The 27,501-nt window shown below is 36.5% G+C and overlaps 2 protein-coding genes and 1 non-coding gene across 9 annotated transcripts in view; 1 reads left to right on the forward strand and 2 right to left on the reverse strand.

The window, feature by feature from the left end:
• LOC101743793 (dynein beta chain, ciliary) overlaps window positions 1-4,532 on the reverse strand; it is a 51,555-nt gene extending 47,023 nt beyond the window's left edge. The window contains exons 1-9 of the mRNA XM_062668493.1: window positions 4,220-4,532; window positions 3,534-3,691; window positions 2,965-3,187; window positions 2,368-2,520; window positions 1,715-1,926; window positions 1,051-1,566; window positions 854-964; window positions 555-709; window positions 116-305 (exon numbers count right to left, since the gene is read on the reverse strand). Of these exons, the coding sequence (XP_062524477.1) occupies window positions 116-305; window positions 555-709; window positions 854-964; window positions 1,051-1,566; window positions 1,715-1,926; window positions 2,368-2,520; window positions 2,965-3,187; window positions 3,534-3,691; window positions 4,220-4,532 (2,031 nt within the window). The remainder of the gene's footprint in view (window positions 1-115; window positions 306-554; window positions 710-853; window positions 965-1,050; window positions 1,567-1,714; window positions 1,927-2,367; window positions 2,521-2,964; window positions 3,188-3,533; window positions 3,692-4,219) is intronic.
• Window positions 4,533-8,831: 4,299 nt separating this feature from the next.
• Window positions 8,832-27,501, reverse strand: part of LOC101743647 (kinesin-like protein KIF13B) — a 144,974-nt gene continuing 126,304 nt past the window's right edge. For 4 of the 7 annotated variants that reach the window (XM_038011164.2, XM_062668768.1, XM_062668767.1 and 1 more), the window contains 12 exons: window positions 26,995-27,143; window positions 26,431-26,576; window positions 23,233-23,386; window positions 21,563-21,577; window positions 20,387-20,452; window positions 18,541-18,677; window positions 17,634-17,760; window positions 16,504-16,944; window positions 15,780-16,058; window positions 14,357-14,509; window positions 13,773-13,919; window positions 8,832-12,577 (listed from right to left, as the gene is read on the reverse strand). In XM_038011164.2, the coding sequence (XP_037867092.1) occupies window positions 12,498-12,577; window positions 13,773-13,919; window positions 14,357-14,509; window positions 15,780-16,058; window positions 16,504-16,944; window positions 17,634-17,760; window positions 18,541-18,677; window positions 20,387-20,452; window positions 21,563-21,577; window positions 23,233-23,386; window positions 26,431-26,576; window positions 26,995-27,143 (1,894 nt within the window). In that variant the 3' untranslated portion in view covers window positions 8,832-12,497. The remainder of the gene's footprint in view (window positions 12,578-13,772; window positions 13,920-14,356; window positions 14,510-15,779; window positions 16,059-16,503; window positions 16,945-17,633; window positions 17,761-18,540; window positions 18,678-20,386; window positions 20,453-21,562; window positions 21,578-23,232; window positions 23,387-26,430; window positions 26,577-26,994; window positions 27,144-27,501) is intronic. The other 3 variants (XM_062668766.1, XM_062668770.1, XM_062668769.1) reach the window with 3 other exon arrangements.
• On the forward strand, window positions 18,057-18,167 carry Mir3392 (microRNA mir-3392). The gene has a single exon (NR_107669.1). It is a non-coding gene; the product is annotated as a microRNA mir-3392 (primary transcript).

The raw sequence follows: 27,501 nt of genomic DNA on the forward strand, positions 1-27,501 counted from the left end.
GAAGTTTATATTGCCTAGATATAGTGGTTATCTTTAACCGGCATAAAAGATGGCATCCGCATAATTCTACTAGAACACTAAACTATTTAGCTTAATTTTTTGGTTGTAAACCTACCGTTGGATTAAAGTTTAATATCAGGTCCGATCCTTGTCGCGCCAAAATCATTTTGTTGGTCTTCTCTTCGATCACTTTCGGTATTTTCTTCGCCCAATCGTTAAAATATTTCTTTTTGAATTCATTTATCCTGTGGATAAGTTCTTCGTGTCTTATGAAAATTTTCTTCGCTTCGTCCGCACCCTTGATCCTAAACAAAAAAAGAGGCAACTTTCCTAAATCTTGTAATGTGTAAAAATAAAAAATGTGAGATATTACAAAAATCTATTTTTCTATACGGGGTGGTGTAAATTGCGAAAGCATTTAAATACTTTTTTAAAAATCCCAATAGACAGAATCAATTATAAATTCTCACAGTACATTTTTATTTGTCTAAAATTATGGAAGAATTAAAGCCAGATAATCAGCTTTCGCAATTTGCCCCACCCAGATGACATACGGGTGCGGCAAATTGCGAAAGCTAGCTATAGGCTTCGTTATCCTTGTAGCTAGCGTATTCATAAAGAGAAGTCCTCCTGCTATGGGCGGGAAGAACGCATCTATTTCCATCACACCATATTTCTCGAATCGATGTGTTTGCTCGTCAAATAGATCCTGCAAAAAGCCAAATTATACACAATGACTTTTCGTAAATCACTGCAACTCAACTATTGTATATTATTCGAAAATAAGAATGGAAGCAACAAAATATCGAAATATGTAAATTCACATAATAATATGTAATTTACGAGTACTCACTTCACATGTCAATATTTCTTTCTCCAACATAACAATTATTTCAACGTATTTGGCCGTAAACTCACTCCTTATGAGTGGACGTTCTAATACAGACCCAACTATGTCAATTAACTGAAATAATAAAAGTAATAAAACTGAACTGAATAAAATTTCTTGTAGTAAGTGAGTCATCGAATTCCATCAATAAGTAGCGTTACCTTGAAAATAGCCTCAAGCGTAGAGCAATTATCAAACGATTCCACCAAAACAGTTGATAGTTTCAGATCTAAATCGATAATATTTTCTTGAAACTCTTTAAAATCTTCATTAAACGTCTCATCGTCTGGGTCGAGTACGTCATACGATTTAGACGCAAAACCATGGAAATAAGCTTCGAATTCCGCTGAAATTTCCCTGATCTGTCCACCCAATACTCGGCCTTTCATACCGCCGATTTCAATTTTCTCTAACTTTTGAAACTCTAATACCGTTTTGAAAAACCATTGTATGGTGTTGAGTCTCTCGAGAAACTTGTTCAATCTCTCGAACACAAAATTAGGGTGGAAGGTCCAAGGGATCACCCGACGCTCTACGAAATACTTTTGGATATTGTCTTTAAAATATTCAAAAGTCCCTTTGAATTTCTTTAAGATGTTTATTGTTAATTGGATGCGCTGCGTGGCTTCATCTATATCGCTATGAAATAGGGTTGTCGGGTCTAGACATTTCTTAGCCTGGAAATATCAAATTTTATAACAGACTAATATTTAACTAAATCAATGACCATCACTAATTCTGCACAATAAGGTATTAATAATTATTACTGTTTCAGATGGTCGCTTGGACTTTGTCACAGACTATGATAATAGCTGATCCAATTACCTGGTAAATCAGTAGATTGCATATCTGCTTCAATAAAACCATGAGTTTCGAGGAGCTGCAGTAATATTTCGAATCTCTCCACACCATGCAGATAACATGGAACAGCGGACGAAACAAAGGTTGACTCTCCATAAAGTCTGTATCTTCCAATGCTTGGAAATGCTTTTCCAATGTTCTGAGGTACAAATCAATTTCCCTAGCTTCCGCTAAAGCTGTTGGCAACAAATGTTATTACAAACTAGCTGACCCCGCAGACTTCGTAGTGTCTCGATCGATAAATAAAAGACCTAAACTTCTGTATAAAATAAACTTAAAACAAACAAAACGAATCCGTCCAACAGGAGAGACATCAAAGGAAAAACAAAATTGTTATTTTTATTTAATTCTGAGCATTTTAATATTTATTCACCTTTTCAACCTTCTCTGGACTTCCACAAACAATTCAAGACCAAAATTATCCAAATTGGTCCAGCCGTTCTCGAGTTTTAGCGAGACTAACGAACAGCAATTCATTTTTATATGTATAGATAGAAGATAACAAATTGTGTTAATTTGTACCTTATGAATGAATATTTAGCAATTCGTGGTCCTTTTTTGCAATGAGCTTAAAAGGGTGCTCGTCGATTGAGTAACAAAGTTAAAATAATTCAAACCTGACACGATATTCTTGAACAATCTACTGAAGCAAGGGTAATAGGCTGAAGTGGTCTTCTCAAGTATCACCGCCATACATCTCACCCTCTCGGTGCGTAACTGATCATAAATGTAGTTCAGATTGTTTAATCGTGATCTCCAGAACGCAAGCTCTGTGTACAAAGAAAAACATGTCTTGTTAAAAGGAAAAAACTCACTAGTTTCTTCTTTAATAATATTTTTTTATGATTTTAAAATGATTACGCCGGGAGATCCGTGAATGATGCTAGTTAAAATAAAGAAGAAATAAAACCCCTCAACAATGGCACGAATTCATAAATATACAAATAATCATCATAATCATCAACAAATTTGGTAGTTGAGGTTTCTTACTTCGTAAGCATCCGAAGAACTTCGTAAGCACTGCCGATTTTTAAAATTTTCAACTAAATAACAAACGTCCTTCTGTTTAGGTGAAGCGATTTTTTTATATTGTTTTAAATTTTACTAGCAGAAATATATTCAAAAAAAATTCTGTTTAGAGAAATTTATTACAGAAAACCATTTCCAAAAGATTTCTCCGAAAACTTAGTCCCATTCTTACGATATTCACTGACCTACAGAAGGCAACGGATTCTGTCCATTCTCGAAGGCAGACCCCGAATCTTCCATCATTACGTCATTGATTTGTTGTGCCCATTTGATAACTACACCTTCAATTGCACTCTTCAAGTAAAGATCCACTTCTTTGCCTTTCAGAATTTCCTTTTCCGCTTCGTGAACCAATTCCACTCCAACGGGCATAGGTAAGACCGTTTGACCATTTACTTTACCTTTTACCTAACAGAATAAGATTTTAAGTGTCATGGTAACAAGATTTTTTTATGAAAAGCAAAATATCTTGCACGGCTATTGATCAGGAAAGATCGGCATATAATACTGCGACGATTGCACCTTCACTATGGTTCTTGAAAAGGGGTTTAGATATAGTATTTTACTGTAGACTAGTTGTAGACTTTACTGGCGTCCATGGGCACAAGTAAGTACACTATCCTTTATACATTTAATGTATTTAGATCGTAAAGAAACTCACACTTATTATTGCAAGTGATTTTACAGGTATAGCTTAAACATTTTCATACCTAATCCTCGACCTGTGTCCCAATATCTATGAATATAATCTCACCTCATACACGGTACTTTTTAAATTGTGTATTTGCTTGAGGATATCTTGAGAGACGACTAGCGGCCATCCTTCGTGATTCAGCGGATTAGAGAGTAAAGGTACGAATACTTCATCTACTAATGCTGCCAGTTCATCTATGAGCCTCGGAGCTAAGTCGCCTATAGGTTAAAAATATCATAAATCTCCAATTTCACCAACGAGTTCCGTGATTGAGGATATAAAAATCTAGCCTAAACAATTTTTGAATCTGCTTAAAGGTAATCGTAAAAAATATTGTGAACCCACTCAATTAGGTACCTACCACCCAGTTTATTTCTACCGCGTCACAGATATCCGTTTGAATTCTAGTGTTAGAACAAATTCAATTGGAAATTTGACGTTATATTTTGAGGTTCGTGTCTACGCGTCTCCAGTAACCAACTATCACCAGTAGGATCGGAGACCGTCTGGCTATATAGAGAAATAAAAAAAGCATTCAATGAACAAACAGCTATCACCGTTATTTCTTATAAGGCACTGATAAATCGAGACACAACACTAACTCGTGCTTCACTCAATATTTTTTCTCTAATTGGAAACTATTGTAGAATAATGAATTATAAAAAGATATGCCACCGTGTTTTAAACCACATCAGTAAAATAAATTAAAAAATAAATAATTAAAGACGGTGTTTTATGTAACTCACCAAAAACTACCATTTCAGCGCAATTCTCTTTAGGAATGGCATCTGCCTTCTTTTTGACGAAATAGACGGCTTTGTTTTTCAGGTAGCATGGAAACGAAATGACGGGTACCAGCTGTGCTGCGTGAGTTAAAACCACAACCAGGAGAAGAGGAAATGGCTTGTCCACGAAGTCTCTTAAAGTGGACCTGTGCTCTTCTATAGTAAGCACACGCATCCATTTCTCTGGCTTCAATTTCAAAGACTTAACCACATAAGAACCGATGAAATCGTAACGTGGGTCTTGATTAGAAGACGAAGGACCAGCTTGGTCCATGTTGGAATATTGTATTTAAGACATTTTCAGGAGACTTGTGGTGCTCTCGACGACTGAACTCTTTTTGATGTTCAGGCAAGTCGAAGGCTGGTTATTGGCAAGTCACGCGACTCCAAACGGCATGCCATTATGGAACGATGTCTCCTTTGTAACGAGCAATCGGCATCGCTATACGAAAATAGATAATAACGACACTACGGTTCGCAGAAAAAATCTTTACCGTTTACTTTCACAAGTTTTAAACCTTGTTAATCATCTTAACTACTCAATTATAAAAGAAATTAATAAGTCGAAATATTCTTCATTATCATTACCTTACTGCTGAGGATCGCGGCCACGTGTGATTTACCTCCAGTGTTCAGACATGGGTGGCATGGATCGTACAGGCTAATATCAACCGCCTTCTTTATTAAATTTGACCATCCAGCTGGTGTTCTGCCCATGGACGTTCTTGGCAGATGGCAGAAAAAACTTTTCTACTTAGACGTTTAGCTATATAAAATAGACTCATTAGTTCTCATGAATGTTCAAGGTATTCGGAGCATTAAATCGATGTATTGCGTTTTATATTAATTTGATTTTTGCAAACTATGTTTGTATGAACGTATCTATACATTAACTTTAAGAACTTCAATACAATGTTTACATACTTCTTTTGTAGCTTAAAACTGGGCGTATGTACGTATTATTCTTGACAGTAGAATAAATTGATACCCTTCAAGGTTTTGTGGTCGTCGTTGCCTAAAGGATAAAACGTCCAATGCATTCGTATCTTGCGATGTACCGGAGTTCGAATCCCGCGGGCGGATACCAAGTTTTCTAAGGAAATACGTACTTACCAATGTTCACGATTGACTTCCATGTTAAAGGAATAACATAGTGTAGTAAAAATCAAACCCGCAAAATTATAATTTACCTAATTACTAGTGGTAGGACCTCTTGTGAGTCCACATGGGTAGGTACCACCATCCCGCCTATTTCTGCCGAGAAGCAGTAATACGCCTCGGTTTAAAGGGTGAGGCAGCTGTTAAAACTGTGACCGTAGACTTTACCTCAAAGTAGGTGGTGGCATTAACGTTGTAAATGTCTATAAATTCCGGTTATCAATATCAGATTGTTCGTAAACTTGTCCACCCACCTAAGCAATAAATAAATAAAAAACTAATGATAAACCTACAAAATTGAGAATGACCTTTTGAATGGCCATTAGTAAATTTTACCACGAAGAAGGAGCTTGACTGTTGACTCTGTTATACTCTGTTATAACACCGCTTATTAAATAACATTTTGACTTGAGTAAAACAACATTTTTCAGTAAATATTTTTTCTTCAGACCGTACTGGAACATAAGTGAGCAAAGCGCGTACCAGGCGGCCGCAGCACCGCCCCGCCGCCCGACGGCGAGATGACACTCGCGCGACGTCGCCCAAGAATAAGGTCAGCTGTCGTTACCTTTCAGGCTGTTGAACAATGCCCCAAAACGTAAGTTTTAGCGGATTTTCTTCAACACCTTTTTTTACCTATGCTGATAGCCTTAAGAGGCTATATCTGCATTACCCTAGAGCAGCCTTTCCCAAAGTGGGTGATTACGCCCCCTTGTGGGCACTGCAGGCCTAAAGGGGGACGGTAAGAGACCCAGAAAAAAAATGGGGGCGGTGTGTAGAGTATTGAAGGCAATTTGTAATTTCATCTAGAAGGACTCTTAGACACCGACTGAGCTCTCGCTATAGTGGTTTTAAGTGGGTGGAAAAATGGGGGCGCTAGAAAATAATTTATTCTCGAAGTGGGCAGGAGACAAAATAAGTTTGGGAACCTCTGCCCTAGAGTGTAGGTGATCTCTCGGGGCTCAAGCCGGAGGTGTTGTTGCACTGGCCCTAGCAAGAACAGTGCTTCGCAGAATCTACCACCACTCAGTGGGATGTGTTAAAACACACTGTGGGTTAAAACATCACCAATTTACCCTAACCTATACTGATATATCCATAACCGAACTTGACCAAACCATATTGACCGTTGTAACGTTTAATCTTTACTGGACAGTGCTCCAAACTGATAGTTAGATCTACGTATACGAACTACATTTTCTACGATGTACAAACAATAATAACATACTAACCTACGTTATAACACAATAAAAAAATTGATATTTTATTTTCCACTACAACCTAACTAACAAAACGTCAACTGAAATTTTACACGTGTTAATTCTTTTAACTTTCAAACCCTTAACATCTGATTACGTAAAGACAAAAGTTCGTGATCGTATCATTTTATGAAACAAATTTACGTTTGCTCAAACCTTACCGTATAAATCGCGGCATGCAAATTTCGTACTTAGACATCACGCGAGTTATAAATCTAAATAAAAACTAACGGCTCTCGCTTCCTTTATTCGACTTAATATACCTAATATCTTCAATAATTATTAATAATAGCCTTCGATAGGTATTTAAATTTCGTAATTAAGAATATAACACAGTTTATACCTAAGTTTTGAAGTGTTTATAGTGACTAGTGAGACACGTTTGTATCGGATCCTTTTTATGCTTTTAACTGATACATATTATAATTTTATTTAGTTGCCATAGACGAGCTACCACCGAATATGTCTGTGGGGGAAAAACATATGGTAAATGGAATGACCCGACATACCGTATAAATCTGCTATATTAAATACAATAGTTTATTCCCGAGTGCGCAACTAGTAAGTGAGCTCACGGGGCTCAAACCTGATGACGTTGCTAACATGAACCCTAGCAAGAGCCGTGCTTCGCAGAATCTACCACCAGATCGGAAACGCGACCCACTAAGAAGATCCGGCGAGAAACTCAGTGGGCTGTGTCTGAGGGTTAATTTACTCGTCGAGCCCGTCGTCGCAAGCGACGCAAAAGACTATGACCGGTGCTTGAAGTACCTAGAAGCACCGTTAATTGATCGGGAGGATCCGAAATGACGTGTTTGGGGCGACGTCGACTGCTTTCCATTCTGTTCGCAGGATCGGGGATGGGTAAAAATTAAAAATACAACGAAAACTGCAAAGTATTCGAAACGATGGAAATAATTTACTGACAATTTTAAAAAAACGCGATATTTAATAATGAATGTGGTTTTAATTATTTTTACGATTCGCGAAAAACGAATATAATATGTACTAAATATTAAAATATTATGTCTACGTTATCTATATTTAACTGTATAATTGTATTACAAGCTACGGGAGAGCGAGTTCTTCCGACAAGAAGGTCTCAAAGACTATTACTATTTAATGTAGGTATGTAATGTAATGAAATCAATGTTAAATCATTTTTTTAATTTAATAAAATGCCGCTTCGAGCGGTAAGACTTGTTTGATCAGATCACTATAGATTTGATTTATTGGCACCAGGATCAGCATATCTGGATATGAATTGATACGAGGATCGAATTACAAATAACATGATGAATCAAACTGTAAATTCCTTCACGTATTCTCGAATTTATAGCGATACATGAAAGCTTGTAATTAAATCAGTTTTTAATAGCAAAGGCATATCAGTGTGCTTAGTACGAGTTTTTAACTACTCGATCGTGACAAAGTGAAATCAATATGGAGTTGGAACAGCGCCTCTAGCGGCAAACGAAGGAAACTAAAGCGGAGAAGTTAAAAAGCTCCCACTAAGCACATAGATCCACGTCAGGTGAGATCGTTAGGTCTTATTAGAATATCGATAATTTGGATTTTAGTTAAATTATTTCCGATTTATAAAAAAGTTTACTTATCAAACCATCAATTTGATCAAGGTTTACCACCAGATGTCCAATCCACTCACAAAAACATCTCGTAGAAAAACGTTTTTGATTAATGTCTTTTTTTTATTGCCTAGATGTGTGGACGAACTCACAGCCCACCTGGTGTTAAGTGGTTACTGGAACCCATAGACATCTACAACGCCAATGCGCCACACACCTTGAAATATAAGTTCTAAGGTCTCAGTATAGTTACAACGGCTACCCCACCCTTCAAACCGAAACGCATTACTGCTTCACGGCAGAAATAGGCAGGGTGGTGGTACCTACCCGTGCGGACTCACAAGAGGTCCTACCACCAGTAATTACGCAAATTATAATTTTGCGGGTTTGACTTTCATTACACGGTGTTATTCCTTCATCGTGGAAGTCAATTTGATTGTTAGATGTCGTTTATCTGGATTTCTTCAATTTCATTATTTTTAATCAAATAAAAATCTATCCCAATAAACTACAATACTATTCTAGTAAAACTAAGTAAAGAAAGGACAACCTATAAATGAAACTAAAACATACTTTTATAATACATTTATTGATAATGACAGCAATGGTTGACTTGAAATATTGCTACTTGGCAAAAAATATTTCCACTAAAGGAAGTGAACTATGTATTTTTTTTAATAAATCTCTTTATTATGCATTAATGTGTACAATGAATATAACGCAACCATCTATCTATGCATCCAAGTAGCTACCTACATACGCGTTATCACAAACAAAATATATTGGAATCGATTTGTGATCGACTATAATTTACATTCTGGCAAACTTATTGACTACACAAGTAACATGACGCAATTTTATTGAAACATAAACGTCGTCACAAGCTCCGTGTAATGAATCGACTGCAATAAATACGACAATTAAATAAATCAAAACGTTTCATTAAAAATTAATATTAATCAAAAAAAAAAAAAAAAAAAATAATTTCATTTACCTAAAAACTATTTGTTTAAAACAAAAGCACAGCACATGGTCAGCTTAATTTCTATTAAATTAAATATCGACCTACGGGAAGGCTGCTTTTAAAGTCACTATTCAGCCTAAATCTAGGAGCCCTAGTGCGTACTCCGCCGACCTGATCGCCTGCCCTTTGTAGTATCGAATGCGATAGCACTAAACTCTACTTGTGCTGTAGACATCACCAAAGTACTTTAAAACCACGAATAATTGGATATGTCCATTCGATTGAGTTTATCGCATTCAAAGTTTCTCTTCGTTTCTTATCTATCTCTACGGGACATAAGCACACCGATAGTTTCAAAGACACACTCTATAATATACGTTTTTAATTGATTTTAAAATTCGACTACACATTGAGCTTTCCTAGTTAGGGCCAAAAATATTTTAATACAACACCGGTCTATAAATTTACTTTAAAAAAAAAAGCTTTATAAAATGCAAAATTAAGTCATTATAACATTATTTTCATCTAAATTAATCGAAAGTTCACTAAAACGTACTGCTTTTTACTAATTAATTGTTAAAATAAATTAAAACAATTATTAAAATGGAATGTTTTAAGTACAACAGTCTAATAAAAGCATACGACGATATATTTATTTAAAAATTTATTTTAAAATTGTTACTTAGGAAACGTGTGACGTTTGTAACGGCAGTCAACACTCAGAATAAAAGTCGCAGAATATTTTAAATGTTTTTAGTTTTATGAAAGTCTAAAAATTTTAATTTTTATCAAACTTGATTTTCATACATACCTACTGTTATTTATGACTTCAATCAAAGAAACATTTTAAGACGAACGCGGTTGGTCAGTAAGTAGCCTGAACAACACCAAGACATTGACCAAAAATCTTGGAGCGAACAATTCGAAACAGCATGATATCTCATGTTTATTCTATTACTAATAACTTAAATGTTAATATACATTGAATGAAACGAGGCAAGTGAATGGCTAAATATCCATTAAGTGTCACTTATGCTAGAAACAACGAGGCGTTTTAAACTATACGTTTTGTGTACTTAATCCGACTAATAAGGAGGGAATATACGTTAGGTGAGCTAAAGTCTAAAGTCGCTTTTGTAGAGAGAGATGCGAACACTCCTTAACACAGAAGCGTCGGAAGGGCACGTTCACTCGAACCCTTCCGTACATTAAAACAAAAGAAAAAGGTCGTACATTCACTACATTACAGATAGAAATTCTCATTTATTGTTCGAACATGGATGGAGATAATGAATCGAGGACAATTTCGTTTAAATATAATTTACAGAACGACTAAAAACATTTACACGATTCCGAATATAACTACACAACCTAATCGATATTATTGTGTGGTGCAAGCGATAAAACGAAACACAATTATTAACAATTTAAATATACCATATTCGTTGTTTTAAACGCTTCTATTAAGAGTAGAGCACACCACATTAATCAGAGACGTCATTCGGATGATGAATGATTTAAGTACATCAAGGTAGTTCGCTTATCGCTTGCACCGCAGATGGTGACGCTACGGCTGTCAGAGTTTCATCACGACACTCTCTGTACTAAGTACTAAAGTCTTTTATTAGGACGAAGATTTGTCATTGGACGATTTCGACTACATTCACAAAAGATCGGGCGTAAAGCGGGCGTCAAAATTATTATTTAATAATTAAAAAACAAACAAAAACTTTTAGAAACTTTCTACTTTTGCGTGGCAAGAGACTATCACAATCCAAGATCGGCAATTGCGGTTAATTATCCTATACAGAATGGTACTGAGCAGTTTTTTTTTTAAAGATACTGATACAAGGCTGATACGTTGATTTGACTGTTGCACGTTTTCATATAATTCGAGTGGATAATAGTTTACATTATAAACACGTACGAACATCACTTTGATGTACTGTTTTTCGGTCACCGAATAATCTTATCGGCTGCAAAATTACGAAATTTTTTTCAATTTCACACAATTCCACAACACATTGTACGATGCCTTAATGTGAAAAGTTATACTGTAAAACGAGCAAGTTCAAACTTCTCCGTGACTTAAATACCAATCAAATCAATTATCGCCTCGTAATTTAGGCCTCTAAATAGATTTATAGCAAAAATTTCGCATATTCAAAAACCTACTTAGCGTTTAATATTAATGCATAATTATTATGCAAATATAATTTTTGTTTACATAATTAAATACGTATGGTCAATGAGCTAAAAATACATAAAACGAATTACATAAAAAAATCTATACAATTCATAATGTTTTATACAATGTCACCAAAATTATATTATACTATTAAAAATGATTGATCACATTAATTCAAATAAATTCTAAATTATCAATAAAATAAATAAATAATATACACACACACAAATAATTCCATATATTTACACTGCGACCGATAAAAAAACAATCACGATAATAGAATGGATGTTTACTTATTCCATATTTATTTACAAACATAAAAAAAAAAATACATCGCAAATTATACAAAGAATATGTCAAATATATTTTGTTTAGTCCAACATTCGCGAACATTCCGGAAACATGACAGACGAATCTCGAACGATTTATTGAACAAGTCAATAAAAGTGAGATCTTCTCGTTTCTCCTAACATCATGATAAAAACACGCATAAAGCGGTAAACGTAAAAGTACTGGCTTCTTAATAATAAAACATCACAATATATAGATAAACATGATCGATAATAAATTAAATGTGAACTTAATAATTTAACTAAGTCAAGTAATTTAACTAAGTTAACAAGTACTCAACAAAATAATTTAAAGTACTAAGTTCAAACTGTACCAACTGTTTAAGAAAGCTTAAATAATAACAGAAGTTAATGGAAACGTCTACAATACATAAAAGCACCATACGCATTACGAAACAGCAACACAAATGTCTAATATTATACAAAACTTACAATAACATCGACACATGAATGTTTATTTCTGCAAACTCACATCAACCAACGAGAAAGCGCTCTCAGATGACGCAGAACACTGCAGCAAGTTCGGATTGGTTGACGTTAATACATATGGTACAGAACGCTCATGTATCGTTTACTGTGCGATTTTGGACGTTACTACCAATTAAATTCGGTCCAATTTCCATTGCGTCGTCGCTAACGGGAGCTGCGTGATTGTATGTACGTAGAACGGGGAATGTACGCAATCACGTACGTACACGTGTACGTACGTGCCGTCGGAATGTACATGCGTTTGTCTATTTGCTTCTGGTTTTACCGATTGTGTTTATACTGTCGCCGCGACTCCTTGACCTGTGCAGGTTATGTAGGCCTTCCCCTGAAGAAAAAAAAACATAATTAAAATTCATGAGTCTAAGTTAATGGAGCAGTTAGTTAATATTGTATTTATTATATTAGGCTGAGTGTAGAGAAAGTATTCAATATGCTGGGTGTATCGGTAGCGTTCTAGAAAACGAAGACAAACAGTGAAGCAGGCGAGTTCTAACGTGGCGTTCTACATTCTACCGATTCAAAGCGATGCGACGCCACGCCGCGACTGTGTCGTGTCGACTTTAAAAATAATTTAAACCGTCTACGAATTCTCAATCAGCTATATAATAATATGTAGTTTCAATTACATTTTTGATGAGTATTGAGACGAGATGTTCTCTTTCATTACGTAAAAAAATATGAAGAGCACGTTTTCATAAGTCATCGGACAACGCGATTTGCGGTCCAGACATTAAAAACGTGTGTATTTATTTTAAAAATCTTAGTGATTTTAATTTCAATCACTTACTAACATTCCACTTTTCGAAAGTGACTATAACTTAAATACAAATAAAGCATGTTCGTATAGGAGTACAGTTTGTGCTACAGAAACATCGCTTTTCTATTATATTTATTATACGTAACAACGGCACACCCAGTTAGGGTTTTAGTAGTAGAGTAGAGCTAGTAATGCGTGGAGGTGAGTGCGGAGGTGAGTGCGGAGAGGAGTGTGGAGGTGTGTGCGGAGCTGAGTGTGGAGGTGAATGCAGAGGTAAGTGTGGAAGTGAGTGCGGAGGTGAGTGTGGAGGTGAGTGCGGAGGTGAGTGTGGAGGTGAGTGCGGAGGTGAGTGCGGAGGTGAGTGCGGAGGTGAGTGCGGAGGTGAGTGCGGAGGTGAGTGTGGAGGTGAGTGCGGAGGTGAGTGTGCAGGTAAGTGCGGAATTGAGTGTGGAGGTGAGTGAGGAGGTGAGTGCAGAGGTGAGTGCGGAGCTGAGTGTGGAGGTGAATGCAGAGGTAAGTGTGGAAGTGAGTGCGGAGGTGAGTGTGGAGGTGAGTGCGGAGGTGAGTGCGGAGATGAGTGCGGAGGTGAGTGCGGAGAGGAGTGTGGAGGTGAGTGTGGAGGTGAGTGTGCAGGTAAGTGCGGAGATGAGTGTGGAGGTGAGTGAGGAGGTGAGTGCGGAGGTGAGTGTGGAGGTAGTGCGGAGATGAGTGTGGAAATGAGTGTGTAGGTGAGTGCGGAGAAGAGTTGCAGAATGTGCGTCACCCTTGCTGGAGGCGCGGGCGAGGTGCGCGTACTGGCGCGCGGAGCGGCCGCGGCGGTCCTGCACCAGCTTGTCGGGGCGCACGAAGATGCCGTGCCGCGGCCGACACTCGAAGTACCGGGTGCCGCCCACCGAACCGTCGTTTTTGCCTGTTATCAAATTTCTTTTTGTGAACTTAAAGTGATGATAAAATGTCTATAAGTGTATACGTGACTAAAGAATTCCTATTTTAAAAATGGATCAAAATTTACCGTGTGTAATTTGAGTTCGATTATTTAGGTATTTAACAAATTTAACACGATATTTAAAATCTGTTATATCATTTTTAAAACACTGGCAAATTATTTTATCCTGTCCTCGGTGATCATTACTAGTTGTCGGCCCGAATCATAATAACCGGAAAAACTATCATATCAGTGTAGTATTAGGTAGTTTAGCTGCACCCGCTTGCGCGGACTCGCGACTTTTCCTACTATCTCCAGTACTACCATTGATAGTAATATACAAATAAACACTACATAAAAAGTAAACTTACAAGATGAACTATTTATTTCAATATTAAAATAAGAGTAATGAATGTACCAACCCGTTGGAGCGTCGAGTTGCACCCCGACCCAGGTGCCGGGCGCGAAGTGCGTGGGCCCGGTGTACGCGATGAGGCCGGTGCTTGTGCTCAGGCGGAGCTGGACGCTCTCACCCACCGTCATCCACGGCTGGATCGTGCCCTCCGACGTGTCGTCTGTAAACAAATGTATCATGAATACTTGACAACTAAGAGACAATTATGTTTTTTAAGGGATTTTATGACCTGGTAACTAGGACCTTTAGGTCATGTCTTATTTTAATTGATATTCTTATTTATTTATATGAAAAATGACAATATGGAGTGAAATGAAATGAAAATTAAATGAAGATGATTAATTTGACACATTAATCAATTGGGATGAAATTAAATGGAATAAGATGAAATGATATGATGTGAAATATAATCTCTATAAAATGGTTGTCATTTACTGAGATTTTTTTCAGTGGACTTTTTGGAGGATCCCGAGAAGTTACGTTCAGCGGGTTGTTTCATTTTCCCACATTTGTGCACTTTCACAGATATTAAAGAATTAATAAATCACGGTTATTACACGTTTAAACCTGAAGAAAAACTAAATAGACAAAGAAAAACAAATCACACAACTTCACTATTCGCGTCCCCGCCAAAAAGACCAGACAATTATGTTATTTTATTTTAGGCACAGATTATCTATTTCAACCAAAAATATAGATGTAAAATCCCGGCAAAATTTTCAATAATCTGATTCTGGAGTCCTTACTAATACCATTAATTCCTATTGTGGTTTTATATATATATTTTATTTTAGGTCGTCGTGGCCTAAGAGATAAGACGTCCGGTGCATTCGTGTAGAGCGATGCACCGGTGTTCGAATCCCAGGCGGGTACCAATTTTCCTAATGAATTACGTACTCAACAAATGTTCACGATTGACTTCCACGGTGAAGGAATAACATCGTGTGATAAAAGTGAAACCCGCAAAATTATAATTTGCGTAATTACTGGTGGCAGGACCTCTTGAAGGTCCGCGCGGGTAGGTACCACCACCCTGCCTATTTCTGCCGTGAAGCAGTAATGCGTTTCGGTTTGAAGGGTGGGGCAGCGCTTGTAACTATACTGAGATCTTAGAACTTATATCTAAAGGTGGGTGGCGCATTTACGTTGTAGATGTCCATGGGCTCCAGTAACCACTTAACATCAGGTGGGCTGTGAGCTCGTGCAACCATCTAAGCAATAAAAAAAAAATCCTAATATGCACATTAAAACCATCGGTCTACTGGGTATTTCGAGTTGTCGTGGAAGAACTTCCCCTCAAAGTCGTCGGTCACTGGACAAGGGTAATAGAAAAAGAAAGGTCTTAAATTATAGTTGGAGTTCTAAAAAATTGACTAAGATTAATTCCTTAAAAGAAGTATAAACCTTAACATAGTTATTAATGTACATACCCTCTCCAATTCTTTCCGTAGAGGAAGCCGGCGAGCTAGACAGCATGGAGGCGGACGAGGTCTCGTGCATGGAGCGCGGGCGCAGGGCGGGCCCGCGCGCCGCCCGCCCGCCCCCCGTGCGGCGCCGCACCAGCTTGCCGGCGGGCAGCTGCGGCTTCACCACGGGGCCGTCCGCGCCCAGCGAGGCCGAGTCGCTCTCCCCCACCGACGACGCCTCGCGGCTCCGCTCCGCTTCGTGACTCGACGGCTCCGAGCTCACAGACTCTGTTTCTGCTTCACCTAAACAGTGAAAGACATTTTAGAAATTGATAAAGGGATGAAATTTAATAAAATTAAAAGGAACGTAACCAGCTGTCCTAATAATCCGAACTAATGATCTCTCAGTAAAATGGTGGAAAATTACTGAGACTTTAATGAACACAAAACAGTTACACCCATCTTCTTTATTTTATTTTCTCCATAGTTTGCATTTTCACAAATGCTAAACGGTTAATAAACCATCAATTTTACATATTTCAACCCAAAAGGACACAAAAAAATCTCATAACTTCACCCCATTGCGTCCCCCACATATACAATCCCCACAAACAGCCGATGTCTTAATGGAGGATGGTGACATTCACCATGTGATTTCTATGGGCTCCAGCAACTTATTAATACTAAGTCTGATCATCTATAAAAATTATTAAATGTTATTTCACATAAGCAATTGACAAAAACCTACCGAAAGAATTATCATGAGACACTTCACCGTTGACTTGTACCGGTTCTGGGCTCTTCGTTTGACTAGACAGCACTGCGTTCTCAACTGGTATGGATCCCAATGGATCCACAAGCTGGTCCTTACTCTCTTCTTTAACGGCATCCTCGCAATCCCTCAGGAACGGATTGATCCGGTTCCTCGAGCCGGGAGTCAGCACTGGAGTCTTGGCAAAAGTCGCATCTTCGAGTTCATTCTTGGACTCGACTATGTCGTTTTTTAGATCATTTATGTCGTTTCTGAGCTCGGTGATCTCATTGCGAAGTCCGACCATAGAGTTCTTCGTTCGGCTCAAGTTTGTGTAATCCATGGATTTGTCAAAGTCTGGAGTGTCATCGACAGACATGCTCCGGATGGACAGAGTGTCGTCGTTTGTTAGATTGGTGGATGACACCGCTTGTGAACCTGTTAACAGTATTAGAAAATTACAGCCGACTTCATCGATACCTACATATACATAAATAGTAAAAGACAAAACAGTATAGTGTCTTTTGCTCCAGTTCAGTAGCTTTTTGTAAACCGAATATGTTTTTAATTTTTTATATTTTGAAGGGAGCTTTAGGGTTACCAATGGAAAACGGAAACAGTATCCATATTTACAAGCGAAAATGTTAATACACAAAATGAATGTACATTTTTAGGAATTGCGGTCGAATTTCTGGAGAATTATATAATGGAGAGACATACTGAACCAGGCTAAGGCCCACCCTAAGCTGTAAGGCCTAAGATGATGATGATGATGGTCGAATTTCGACAGCTAGAAGATCTTACTAGTTCAGTGTACGATTAACATATTTTTTTTGCTTAGATGAGTGGACTAGCTCAAAGCCCACCTGGTGTTAAGTGGTTACTGGAGCCTATAGACATCTACAATGTAAATGCGCCACTCACCTTGAGATATAAGTTCTAAGGTCTCAAGTATAGTTACAACGGCTGCCCCACCCTTCAAACCGAAACGCATTACTGCTTCACGGCAGAAATAGGCAGGGTGGTGGTACCTGCCCGCGTGGACTCACAAGAGGTCCTACCACCAGTAAAAACTCCAACGAGTAATTCATTGGGTCATTAGTGTTGCAATCTGTAAGAGAACGTACCGTAGCCACTGGACGATATGGACGGAGAGTTCTTGTTGGGCGCTCGCTCGCAGGCCAGCTCGTGCAGAGAGTCGAGGGTCTTCGACGTCGGCAGGAAGCCGCGGGACGACGCGCGAGACCGCGTGCGCTGTAACAAGCAACAGGTTTAGCAAAAGACCACTCAGGACATACTAACGGTGCGGCTTGGGAGTTACATTACCTATCAGTACTACTTACGCGAATCCTGACTAGACAGCGTTACCGAAGATAATTTGAATAATTATAATAATTGGAAACAAATCACGCACGGTCATCCGGCCCCAAATTAGGATTCCCTGTATTATGGGTACCAGACTGATATACTACATACATATATATACCTTTAGATATATACATATATAGATAATAAACGCCCAGACAAAAAGCAAACAAACTTGTTCATCACACGAATATTTACTCGATGCGGGAATCGAACCCACGACCCTCGGCGCAACAGTTAGGGGCACTAACTACTACACCACCGAGTCAGTCGATTTCTTCGAATTACTATTTGATTGTCATAAGGGTCAATTTGGATGGCGGCATACACGTTGTGATGTTTGAGGGGTCCAATAACATGAGATCGGTCGTGATATTATTCACCCGATCTGAATGGTTTGTTTCTATTGTTTGTCATTTCCAAAATGTAACGTGAATGGAAATTCCTTGTTGTTCTTAAAATTTACAGATCACTGAACCATTAAAAACAATTCGAAAGCAGAGGAATTTTATTCAGACAGATCAATATTCACTAAGGTTATATCAGGTCACTTGTATATTATAATATTGTAACTCAGTAAATGACCAAACCTAAATGTTACCGTCAAACTGAATACGGGATAACGGTACAATGTTAGGTTTATATAGAAATACTTTAAGCAAAATTTACCGATGATCGAGGCGTGGTGAGTTCATCCAAAGGAGCTGATTCCGGTTCGGAATGAGAGTCCTCGTCGTTCCTCCTGCCCGGCTCCTCGTGCAGCGTCGTCATGCGTAACCCAAGCTTGCCGCTGGCCGGTGATGCTGCTACATTTGTAAAATAACTTCACTACGATGGCTAATAATAATAATTGTATACATGAGGCTGTCGAGGCAAAAGTGGCCTAACCCACAATTTTTTATATTCATGCCTCTATGACGTATATTGGAATTTATTTAAAAATTTGATGCAAAACCGGCCTACCCATACTTTCACCCATAGGTAACAAATAGCTTTGTAAACATTAATTTTGCGCGTATTGTTTTTTTGCCTACTCAAATTCAAATTCATGAAAATTCAAACCTAATTGCCTTCATACTAACTATGATAAGCTTAGGCCACTTTTGCGCCGACGGCCTCATCATATATTTTCTCTTTTTGTGTATATTTGTAACTTAATATAAATTTCATTGCACCTACCACTATTTACTGCACTACCTTTGGTTGACTGGTAGAGAATGCCTTAGGCATTAAGTCGGCCAATGTAAATTTTACATAAAGTGTAAAAAATAAATAATAATGAAACGTAAATTTGTAATCAAATTGAGATTGAAATTGTGTCCGATGAAAATTGAATTTCACTTTATTGTGTCTAAAAAATAAGCGTAAATTACAATATTAATTTTGCACCAACATTTTGACATAATGTTTATGTTCCATTTCTTTATTGGTTTATACTCCTTTTTATTCCAACGAGTTTGAGAATGAATAAAGGATGATGCTGATTTAATTACATCAAAAACATTTCTATGACTTCATAGAAAAACAAATTAATAGAGATTTTAATTTTCTTTTTAGTGATCAAATATTTAGTATGAATGCAGATAGAATTATGATATAAATAAAATTTACTTATGAATTATTTATTTTTGATAAATATAAATGATACTTATAAACAGTATATTCAAAAGAATTAATTATAATATGATATAATTAATAAAGATATGTATATTATTAGTACTTGTATTTATACATACAATAAGGTAAAGAAGCAAATGTAAGCCAAAGGATCATTGGTTTTTGGACTCGGTCTTGCTTTTTTATAAAAAGGGTAGTCTTGATATTCTACGATTTGGTGAGCGTGCACATTCTTTTTATGGTTTTTTTTTTTTCTTCAGAATAATTTTAAATATTTCAGTCCTAGATCCCAGGCTTGTGTTTTTGTTTGTTTTTTAAAATTCGAAATTAACAAGAACTCCAGTAACATATCAATAATCACCTATGACGAAACTATATATGAAAGATTTTTATTTTGAGACTAACTACTTGCTCCGAATTCGATGTTTCAATATCATGCCAATCTAAAAACACAACTAGCTTTAACGATAAAATGTTGCAAATAAAAATAACCATATACGCCACTCGACTTTTCATTTCAAAATTGCACCTGAAAACGTGAACGCCAATAGTACGTATACGAAACGCGTGCGAGCCCGCAACGGACAACGAACAAAATAAAAAAACTATTTTAACAGTTTTCAAATAAAACAGTATTAAACATAATTTTTTGTCTAGTATTTTTCTTGTCATGAACTAGGTCAACAATGAATTCAATCGAATGATGAATGAATCAATTCTATTCATTCAATTGAAACAATGAAGGAATTTAATTATAAATTCGAACTGCCGTTTCATTTGAAAACCTATTAACATCACGAGTCTCGGTGACATTTACAATGATTCGAACCAAAAAAAAAATTGTAAGGAAAAAATAATGAAGCCAAACTAGTGACACTACAATATCGTTAGGACGTACACTTGTTCGGCGTCTGCAGTCGCAGTGAGTTCAGGTTCAAATTCAAGTTTAGGAATGTTGGCCGCGCTGCAATAAAAACGTTATCTTCATAAATATATCCTACGGCAACATATATATATCACTAGTTGAGAACACTTACATACTCTTTTTTTAAATTATTTTGAATCTAGTTTAGAGACGAAAAACGACGGATATCCGGTTTTTTACGGTATATTTTCGTTTATAAGTAGTAGTTAAAAATATTTTTAAATAATCAACGCCACTGTAATTGACTTCTGACATAAAGTACAGTTTAAGAATACTTTGCATGAATTCTATGAGTTCCGAAAATGTATGTTGATTTTATTATTAATATTTCTTTTCCTACCTTCCTATACAACTAAATCGCAAGGTAGCTTACAGCATTATTATTAAGAACTATTACCACAAGTAAATACAATCAACTCATTTTGTTCAACTATCGTTTTGTCTAACACATGCCAATTTCTCACATACAAATTCTTTATCAAGTTTTAATTGTATTTTATTCATTTTAACTACATCACATGCACAATTTCTCCTACCACACGCGCATACGTATGTTCGATATTTTTATCTATACTACTTTACGCTACTCATACACAGATAATATAAGTCATTTAAGTTTTTCACTATATTCTTTTTTTTTTCTTGAATATTTATGAAATTCCTCTGGCTGTATTCGTTTTTCATTTAAAATTATAGACTAATTTTCGAAATTTATTTTTCGAATTGGTTCAATTGATTAAACGTAAAGGGAAGGGGATACGGAGACAGATAAAAGGTCATGCTCGGTCCATGCAAATGAAATATACACGCAAAGAAAACAGAGATCAACACAAACACAGAAGCCGCTTGATGCTGGAAGCGTTAAATATCGCACTAATAGCCAATCATTTAGGGTCTAATTCTGTTTCGAATAATTTAGCGCAGTATAACTCGTATACTGTTCAGTGAAACATTCAACGTTTATAAACGTTTCATTTTCTAACAGCCAATCAAATTAATATAAAAACTTTTTTTTTTTTATATTTCGATTATTATTACAAACGATCACAACACATCTAGGTCAACAATTTAGTTTTACTGCATTCGACTAATAGTTTTCGCCATACAGTTGCCATTCCGAATCAAGACCATATTGGTGTCACTGTTTACCTGATAGGAACGAGCCTGATGGTTGCGACGGATCGAGATACAGAAAAATAAAACGTTAGTTCATAATTTGAATTCAAATTCGAGTTCCAGTAGGTTTTAATGTATCGGAGACGTATCGAATGAATATTCAATTTGGACTCGTCGCGACGAGTTATCACGCATACTTTGAAAAGTGTGAAAGAAAAGAATAGCATACTTAAAAAAGTAAGGAGTAAATTTTTGAAGAGAAAGAAGTAATAGAAGTTCGTGTCGGGAGTATTTTACTGACAGAAGGGGATAATGTTGCGCCATAGCATTGCCACGAAGCACGTTTGAAAATAATATGTAATTGTGGAACCATGAAGAGGCTGCAGTCCGTTGCGAAATGTTCTTATCAAAATAATTATTTTATGTAACTTTAAATACTTTTCCTTTTTTTATGTTTTATCATTACATAAATAATCTAACTCTAAATATAAATAAAATCGTGCAGCTGTTCGTATATCTAATATTGTCTTATAAAATTCACCCTCAATCTACAAAGTGCACTAAACTCACTGTCTAGATAAATATAACAGCACTTTCAAAATGCCATAGTTATAGTACGCGTGGAACTAGTTGGCCACGCCTTAGGGGGCGACAGGGGTGAGGGGACGGGTTGCTTACTGCTCGTAACGCACATGAGATTAAACAGTGATGACTAAATAAATAAAATAATGAATAAATGAAATAATAAATAAATAAAAACAATTGAACTTTTTGAAGTTTATATTGTACCTATCTAATTATATTGTAATTAATAGTAAACCAAATATAAAAAATAAACCAAAAACAAATTAATATATTATATATATATAACAAATTAATATATAATATGAAATTTATAATCATATTTTAATGAGATATGAAATTATTTAATTATAATATACTTATACGAAATTCTCCTGATATATCCTCTGAATCACTTGATTCTGAACTATCTGAATTTGATTTAGAATCATCTTATAAGTTTATAATGATTTCGTCCACCATCTCATATCAGTAATGAGAGCAAGCGCCCCCGCCCCTCCGTCCCGCCGCTCACATACCTAAGGCGCGGCCAACTAGTTCCGCGCGCACAACAATCTCAAAACTTATTGTATGATACAAAACATTTCCACGTTACGTAAAATGTGCAAATATCTCATGAATTCGAAATAATAGCGGACTCGATATTTCCGTATTGTGTGATGTGGAGTCGCATGATAATTCGACGCTTGAAAGGCAAACGTGACTAAGCGATAATAACTGCTTTGTATATAAATGATAGACAATAACCATATTCGATGCGCAAAAAATATTTTTTTTTTTTATATATTTTTTATTGCCCTTGTAGGCAGACGAGCATACGGCCCACCTGATGGTGAGTGGTTACCGTCGCTCATGGATTTCAGCAATGCCAGGGGCAGATCCAAGCCGCTGCCTACAATACAAATATAATATATTTCTAGGTCTATTAAAATCATTTCAATCCTACAGCTAGATTCGTTAAAATAGAATTTTTTTCAGGTATTTCAACTTTAATTTAGTCTAGTGTAAAGTTCACGCATTGTCGCTTAGTCACGTTTGCCTTTCAAGCGTCGATATGTATTGGGGGGTCGGGGTGTGGTTGAGTGGTGATGTAGTGTTAATGAGGTGGTCGATGGCCTTACCGAGCCCGAACGGCTTGGTGGGCGTCGGCGCGTCGGGGTCGGCGTGCCGGTGCGCCGCGCGCCGCGGGCTCTCGTCCGCCAGGTCCGCCACGCTGCCCGACCGCGCCGACCCGAGCCCCGTCAGCGACTCGAACGACGAATCCAAGCGCATTATCTGAAACGGCACACACATGCATCGATCAAAATCAATAGCCATTTTTTTTTATAGTAGGCAAACGGGCATACGGCCAACCTGATGGTGAGTGACTTCAGTAATACCAGGGCAGAGCCAAGCCGCCGCTTACCAACTAACACTAGACTTATTCATATTTGCGAACAAAGCATTTTTAGTCAAAGCAAATTTAATCTAACGTGTACATTAAACTAAAATAGAACTACACAACTTAAGGTAAATAAATGGATACTTCGTAAAAGCAAAAATAACATTAATAATCTTCATGATACAAAAAAAAAATCAACTATACAAAAGTATGATGAACCCGTAAGATGGAATGGAATGAAGACATGCAAAAGTGAAACAAATTATTTTTAAACAATTAAAAAATAAAGTATTTCGAATATAAATCTAAGGCGAATTAAAGAGAAAAAAATAGTTGCCAGTATACGGTGTCAGTGTTGCCATGCTATCGACTCACATTGGTTCCGTTCTTGGCGGCGGTCTCGAGAGCCTGCGACAGCTGCGCCGCGTGCGACCGACAACACATCTTATGAGAGATTAAACAGACAGTTGGCGAACGAATACTCGCGCATAACCATATTTACAGAGCGTCTAAATCGAAAACGAGTTTATATTCTCCGCCTGTGTCTGTTTAGACTCTCAAAAAGCCAACTCAATATTGTGTCAGTTTTATACTTGAGCTAAACACTTTATTTATCTTTGAATGTGTATATAACGTTTATTTATATATTTTTTTAGCAAATCAGGCGTATTATAATCAAGAGTGAATATTTGACTAATGTCGTGTTTATTAAAAACCATAAAAGCTTAATGAGAAATTAATCAAGACAATTTTCGAAGAAATAAATAAATCTAATTGATTGAAAGTACAAACTTTTTTTTTGTTTTTGGTTTCTCGGTATATATGTCGCAGGCAATTTGTATGATTCCGCCGTTTACAAACGGCGTCGTCATTTTAAAAACGCTCGCCATTATGTAAAATGCCGAAGGCAAAATGTATATTGCCGTGTCACTTTATAATATGCCACAACATAACATCGACAATTCAAACGCCGTTTTCATAATGCCGCAGCAAATTGAAGTATTTAGTTCATTTTTTTACCACGCGCGCCACTGTTGATCAAAACAATAACAATGGCGTCATTTTGTGTCTCAAAAAATAACTGAAAACTGCAAATATTTCGTGTGGAGAAGACATTTTAGAAGATTTTAAAGCTTTATATTATAGTGAATTAAAAAAAATATACAATTCTCAAACGGAAGCTGTAAAAAAGCTTTGGACAAATAGTAAAATTTTTGAGGTTATCCGGCACCTAAAAAAGGCTAAGGTGGCCACAGAATCTGGTTCCCGGAGGACTCCTGCAGGTCAAAAAAATACGAGGTTATGAGCATCAGTGAATTGGACTGCCTTATTTAAAAAGGAATAGCCTTGGCAGTCCAACCGTTCGTGTAATACCGTTAGAAGAATATTACGATGTATTGTTAGAGATTCATAGAGGTTACGGACATGGTGGTCGAGACAAAATTCAGTATCCTGATAGATTGAATGAAGGATTATTATTGAGAGAAAAGCGATCGATTTATTCGTATCGTTATGTCAATTTATCTGCTTTGTAACTTAAATATTATAATGCCTTGGTGTTTTTTAGTCATGAAATGGGACATGCGCAAATAAGTAATATACATTTTTATTGTTACTTTTGTTACTTTTTATTTAAAAATAAATCAAGAAACGTAAATTTTTTAAATAATCTTCATTTACTAATTTAGGGAAATGTCTTCTAAGAATGATGAATACTTCAGACTACAAAATATTATTTTACATAAATGACCTGTTTGTTTTTATTTGAAAGTGTCATATTATCCATATAAGTTTTATTATTGTCATTTAAATTTTGTTTTGTTATTTAAATATTTTAACTAGGCCAGTACTTCAAGAGAACAAAGCACATAATTTAGTCTTACTTGAAATCTTCATTAGTACTTGATTGCGGAAATAAAGGCTGATAATTATTATAAACTACATTTTATTATGGTCACCCTAAAACTACAACCAATGTCGAAATTATAACAATTGAACGAGTTATCATTTTGCCTTCGGCATTTTACATAATGGCGAGCGTTTTTAAAATGACGACGCCGTTTGTGAACGGCGGAATCATACAAATTGCCTGCGACATATATATAAATGGGAGCCTTTTGCCCATGATCAAATTTTAATTAAAGAGCTTTTCTAAACTTTGACGTCATTATACTAAATAGAACGCCTGAACTTAAATTAAAATACCAATAACTTTCTTAATCTGGACTGATTTTAATTTTCTTCTTTTACAAAATTGAATGTTTAGCCATCATCTTCCAATATTTAAGAGAATTCGATTGTAAACATTACCATAGTATTCAGTTGCAATTAACTAGAAGTTTTATTATTAGATTTATTAGTTTTTCTAAAATGCATCATAAGTTTTATTATATCTATAATTAGTAAGCGTGTAGTTGTTGTAGCTATCAACCGTGTAGTGCTCGACTTATTATTTGTACATTTGAACAGATTAATTCACTATAGATATAATTCTAGTTTCTCTTTTCAGCAAACGCGAAGCGATGTAGATGCTTAATTAAAAAAAAACTCGTTAGCAGGTCTCATATTTTATATGAATCTTTATCAGACTAAAATAAAGATAAAATCCATTTGATATCAGTAACATATGAGAGACGTACATATGAAAAACTTGAGTAACGCCACAGGCACAATACAACTTGCATAAAATCGATTCGAGTTTGTTGGTAATAATATTTATATATTTAATTGTAACTTGTTCTTGCATTCTGGTCCTTATTAGCTTGATTTAGGAGTATATACCAGCCTGATGTGAACTTAGTAGGAGAATGATAGGAGTTATAGGGAGGGTTACTATACACACATAGGAGAAAAATTTGTAGTAGCTTGAGGAATTATGGATCGCATACCGGAACGGAATCGTCTTATGTGGATGGTACAGTATTACACATTTAACAACCTGTGAGAAGTTGGGCACGGAAGCCGTCTTCCTCATGATGATGGGCTGTCCTCGCGCCTGCTCCAGTTCCTTGACGGCCACGCTCTGGCGGAGCCGGTCCAGCGTCAGGATGCTCTCCACGGCACTCACTCCACGGGTGTACTTCTCTATTAGCATATGAACATATTTATTAACATAGCAGTATCAATAATTCACCCATTTCAATAGCGTAGGAGGACCTGTCGTACAGTTGTAAGACCAGCTTGTCTAGTATTCAGACGCCTGAATATAGTCTGTGGTCTTTTTTTTTACCGCGCAAACTCAGCACTGCGTGACACATTAAAATATACGCTTTAAATTTTTATCCCAATTTATATTATTTTAATTCTGTAATTCCCGAACATCTAGAATGTTCGATACCATCAGTTTGTCAAAGAGAATAGATACAATTTTTTATCCATCGACTATATTTGTAGATTCCTAAAAGGACACTAAAAGTCCGTAACCATTTACCTCACATTCTTTTATGAATTTTTAGTATTTGGTGTGAGAACGAAATGATTGGCTTATAACGCCGAAACTAACCGATGTAGGTTTCTCCGTCGGCGGCGCTGGCCTCCTCGCCGGTGGCCGCGATCTGCGCCAGACTCTCGCGCTCTTCCAACTCTTCGGAGGCCTTCGGTATGTTCGACACGACCTCGTACATAACACCGGTCTGGGTTAGCTGATCGGTTCTGAAACATTTGTAATATATTGTTGTATTGCAGGACGTTTGCGAAAATACATTTGAAATTGATTATATCGAGGAGTGAAAGGCAATTTAGTTTAACGGATATTTCCATTAACACGCGACATCTATCTTTATAATTAAAGGTGCGTTCTGTTTGGTTTTAGCATCACATCGACACAGTTCGATGTTTTTAATTGAACTTCAATTAAGTTTACTACATTTGAATAGCTGAAGAAGTTTTTTTTTGTATTGATAAATATCATATTTTTTCCAATTTTTAAACTACAACTCCCTTGTAAATTTGCAAAAATGTCGCTTAAACCAAATAACCTTTAACCCCTTGATATTTTCATTTTTATGTA

The sequence above is a fragment of the Bombyx mori genome, chromosome 5, assembly GCF_030269925.1.
Source record: "Bombyx mori chromosome 5, ASM3026992v2".
Classification (NCBI taxonomy): domain Eukaryota; kingdom Metazoa; phylum Arthropoda; class Insecta; order Lepidoptera; family Bombycidae; genus Bombyx; species Bombyx mori.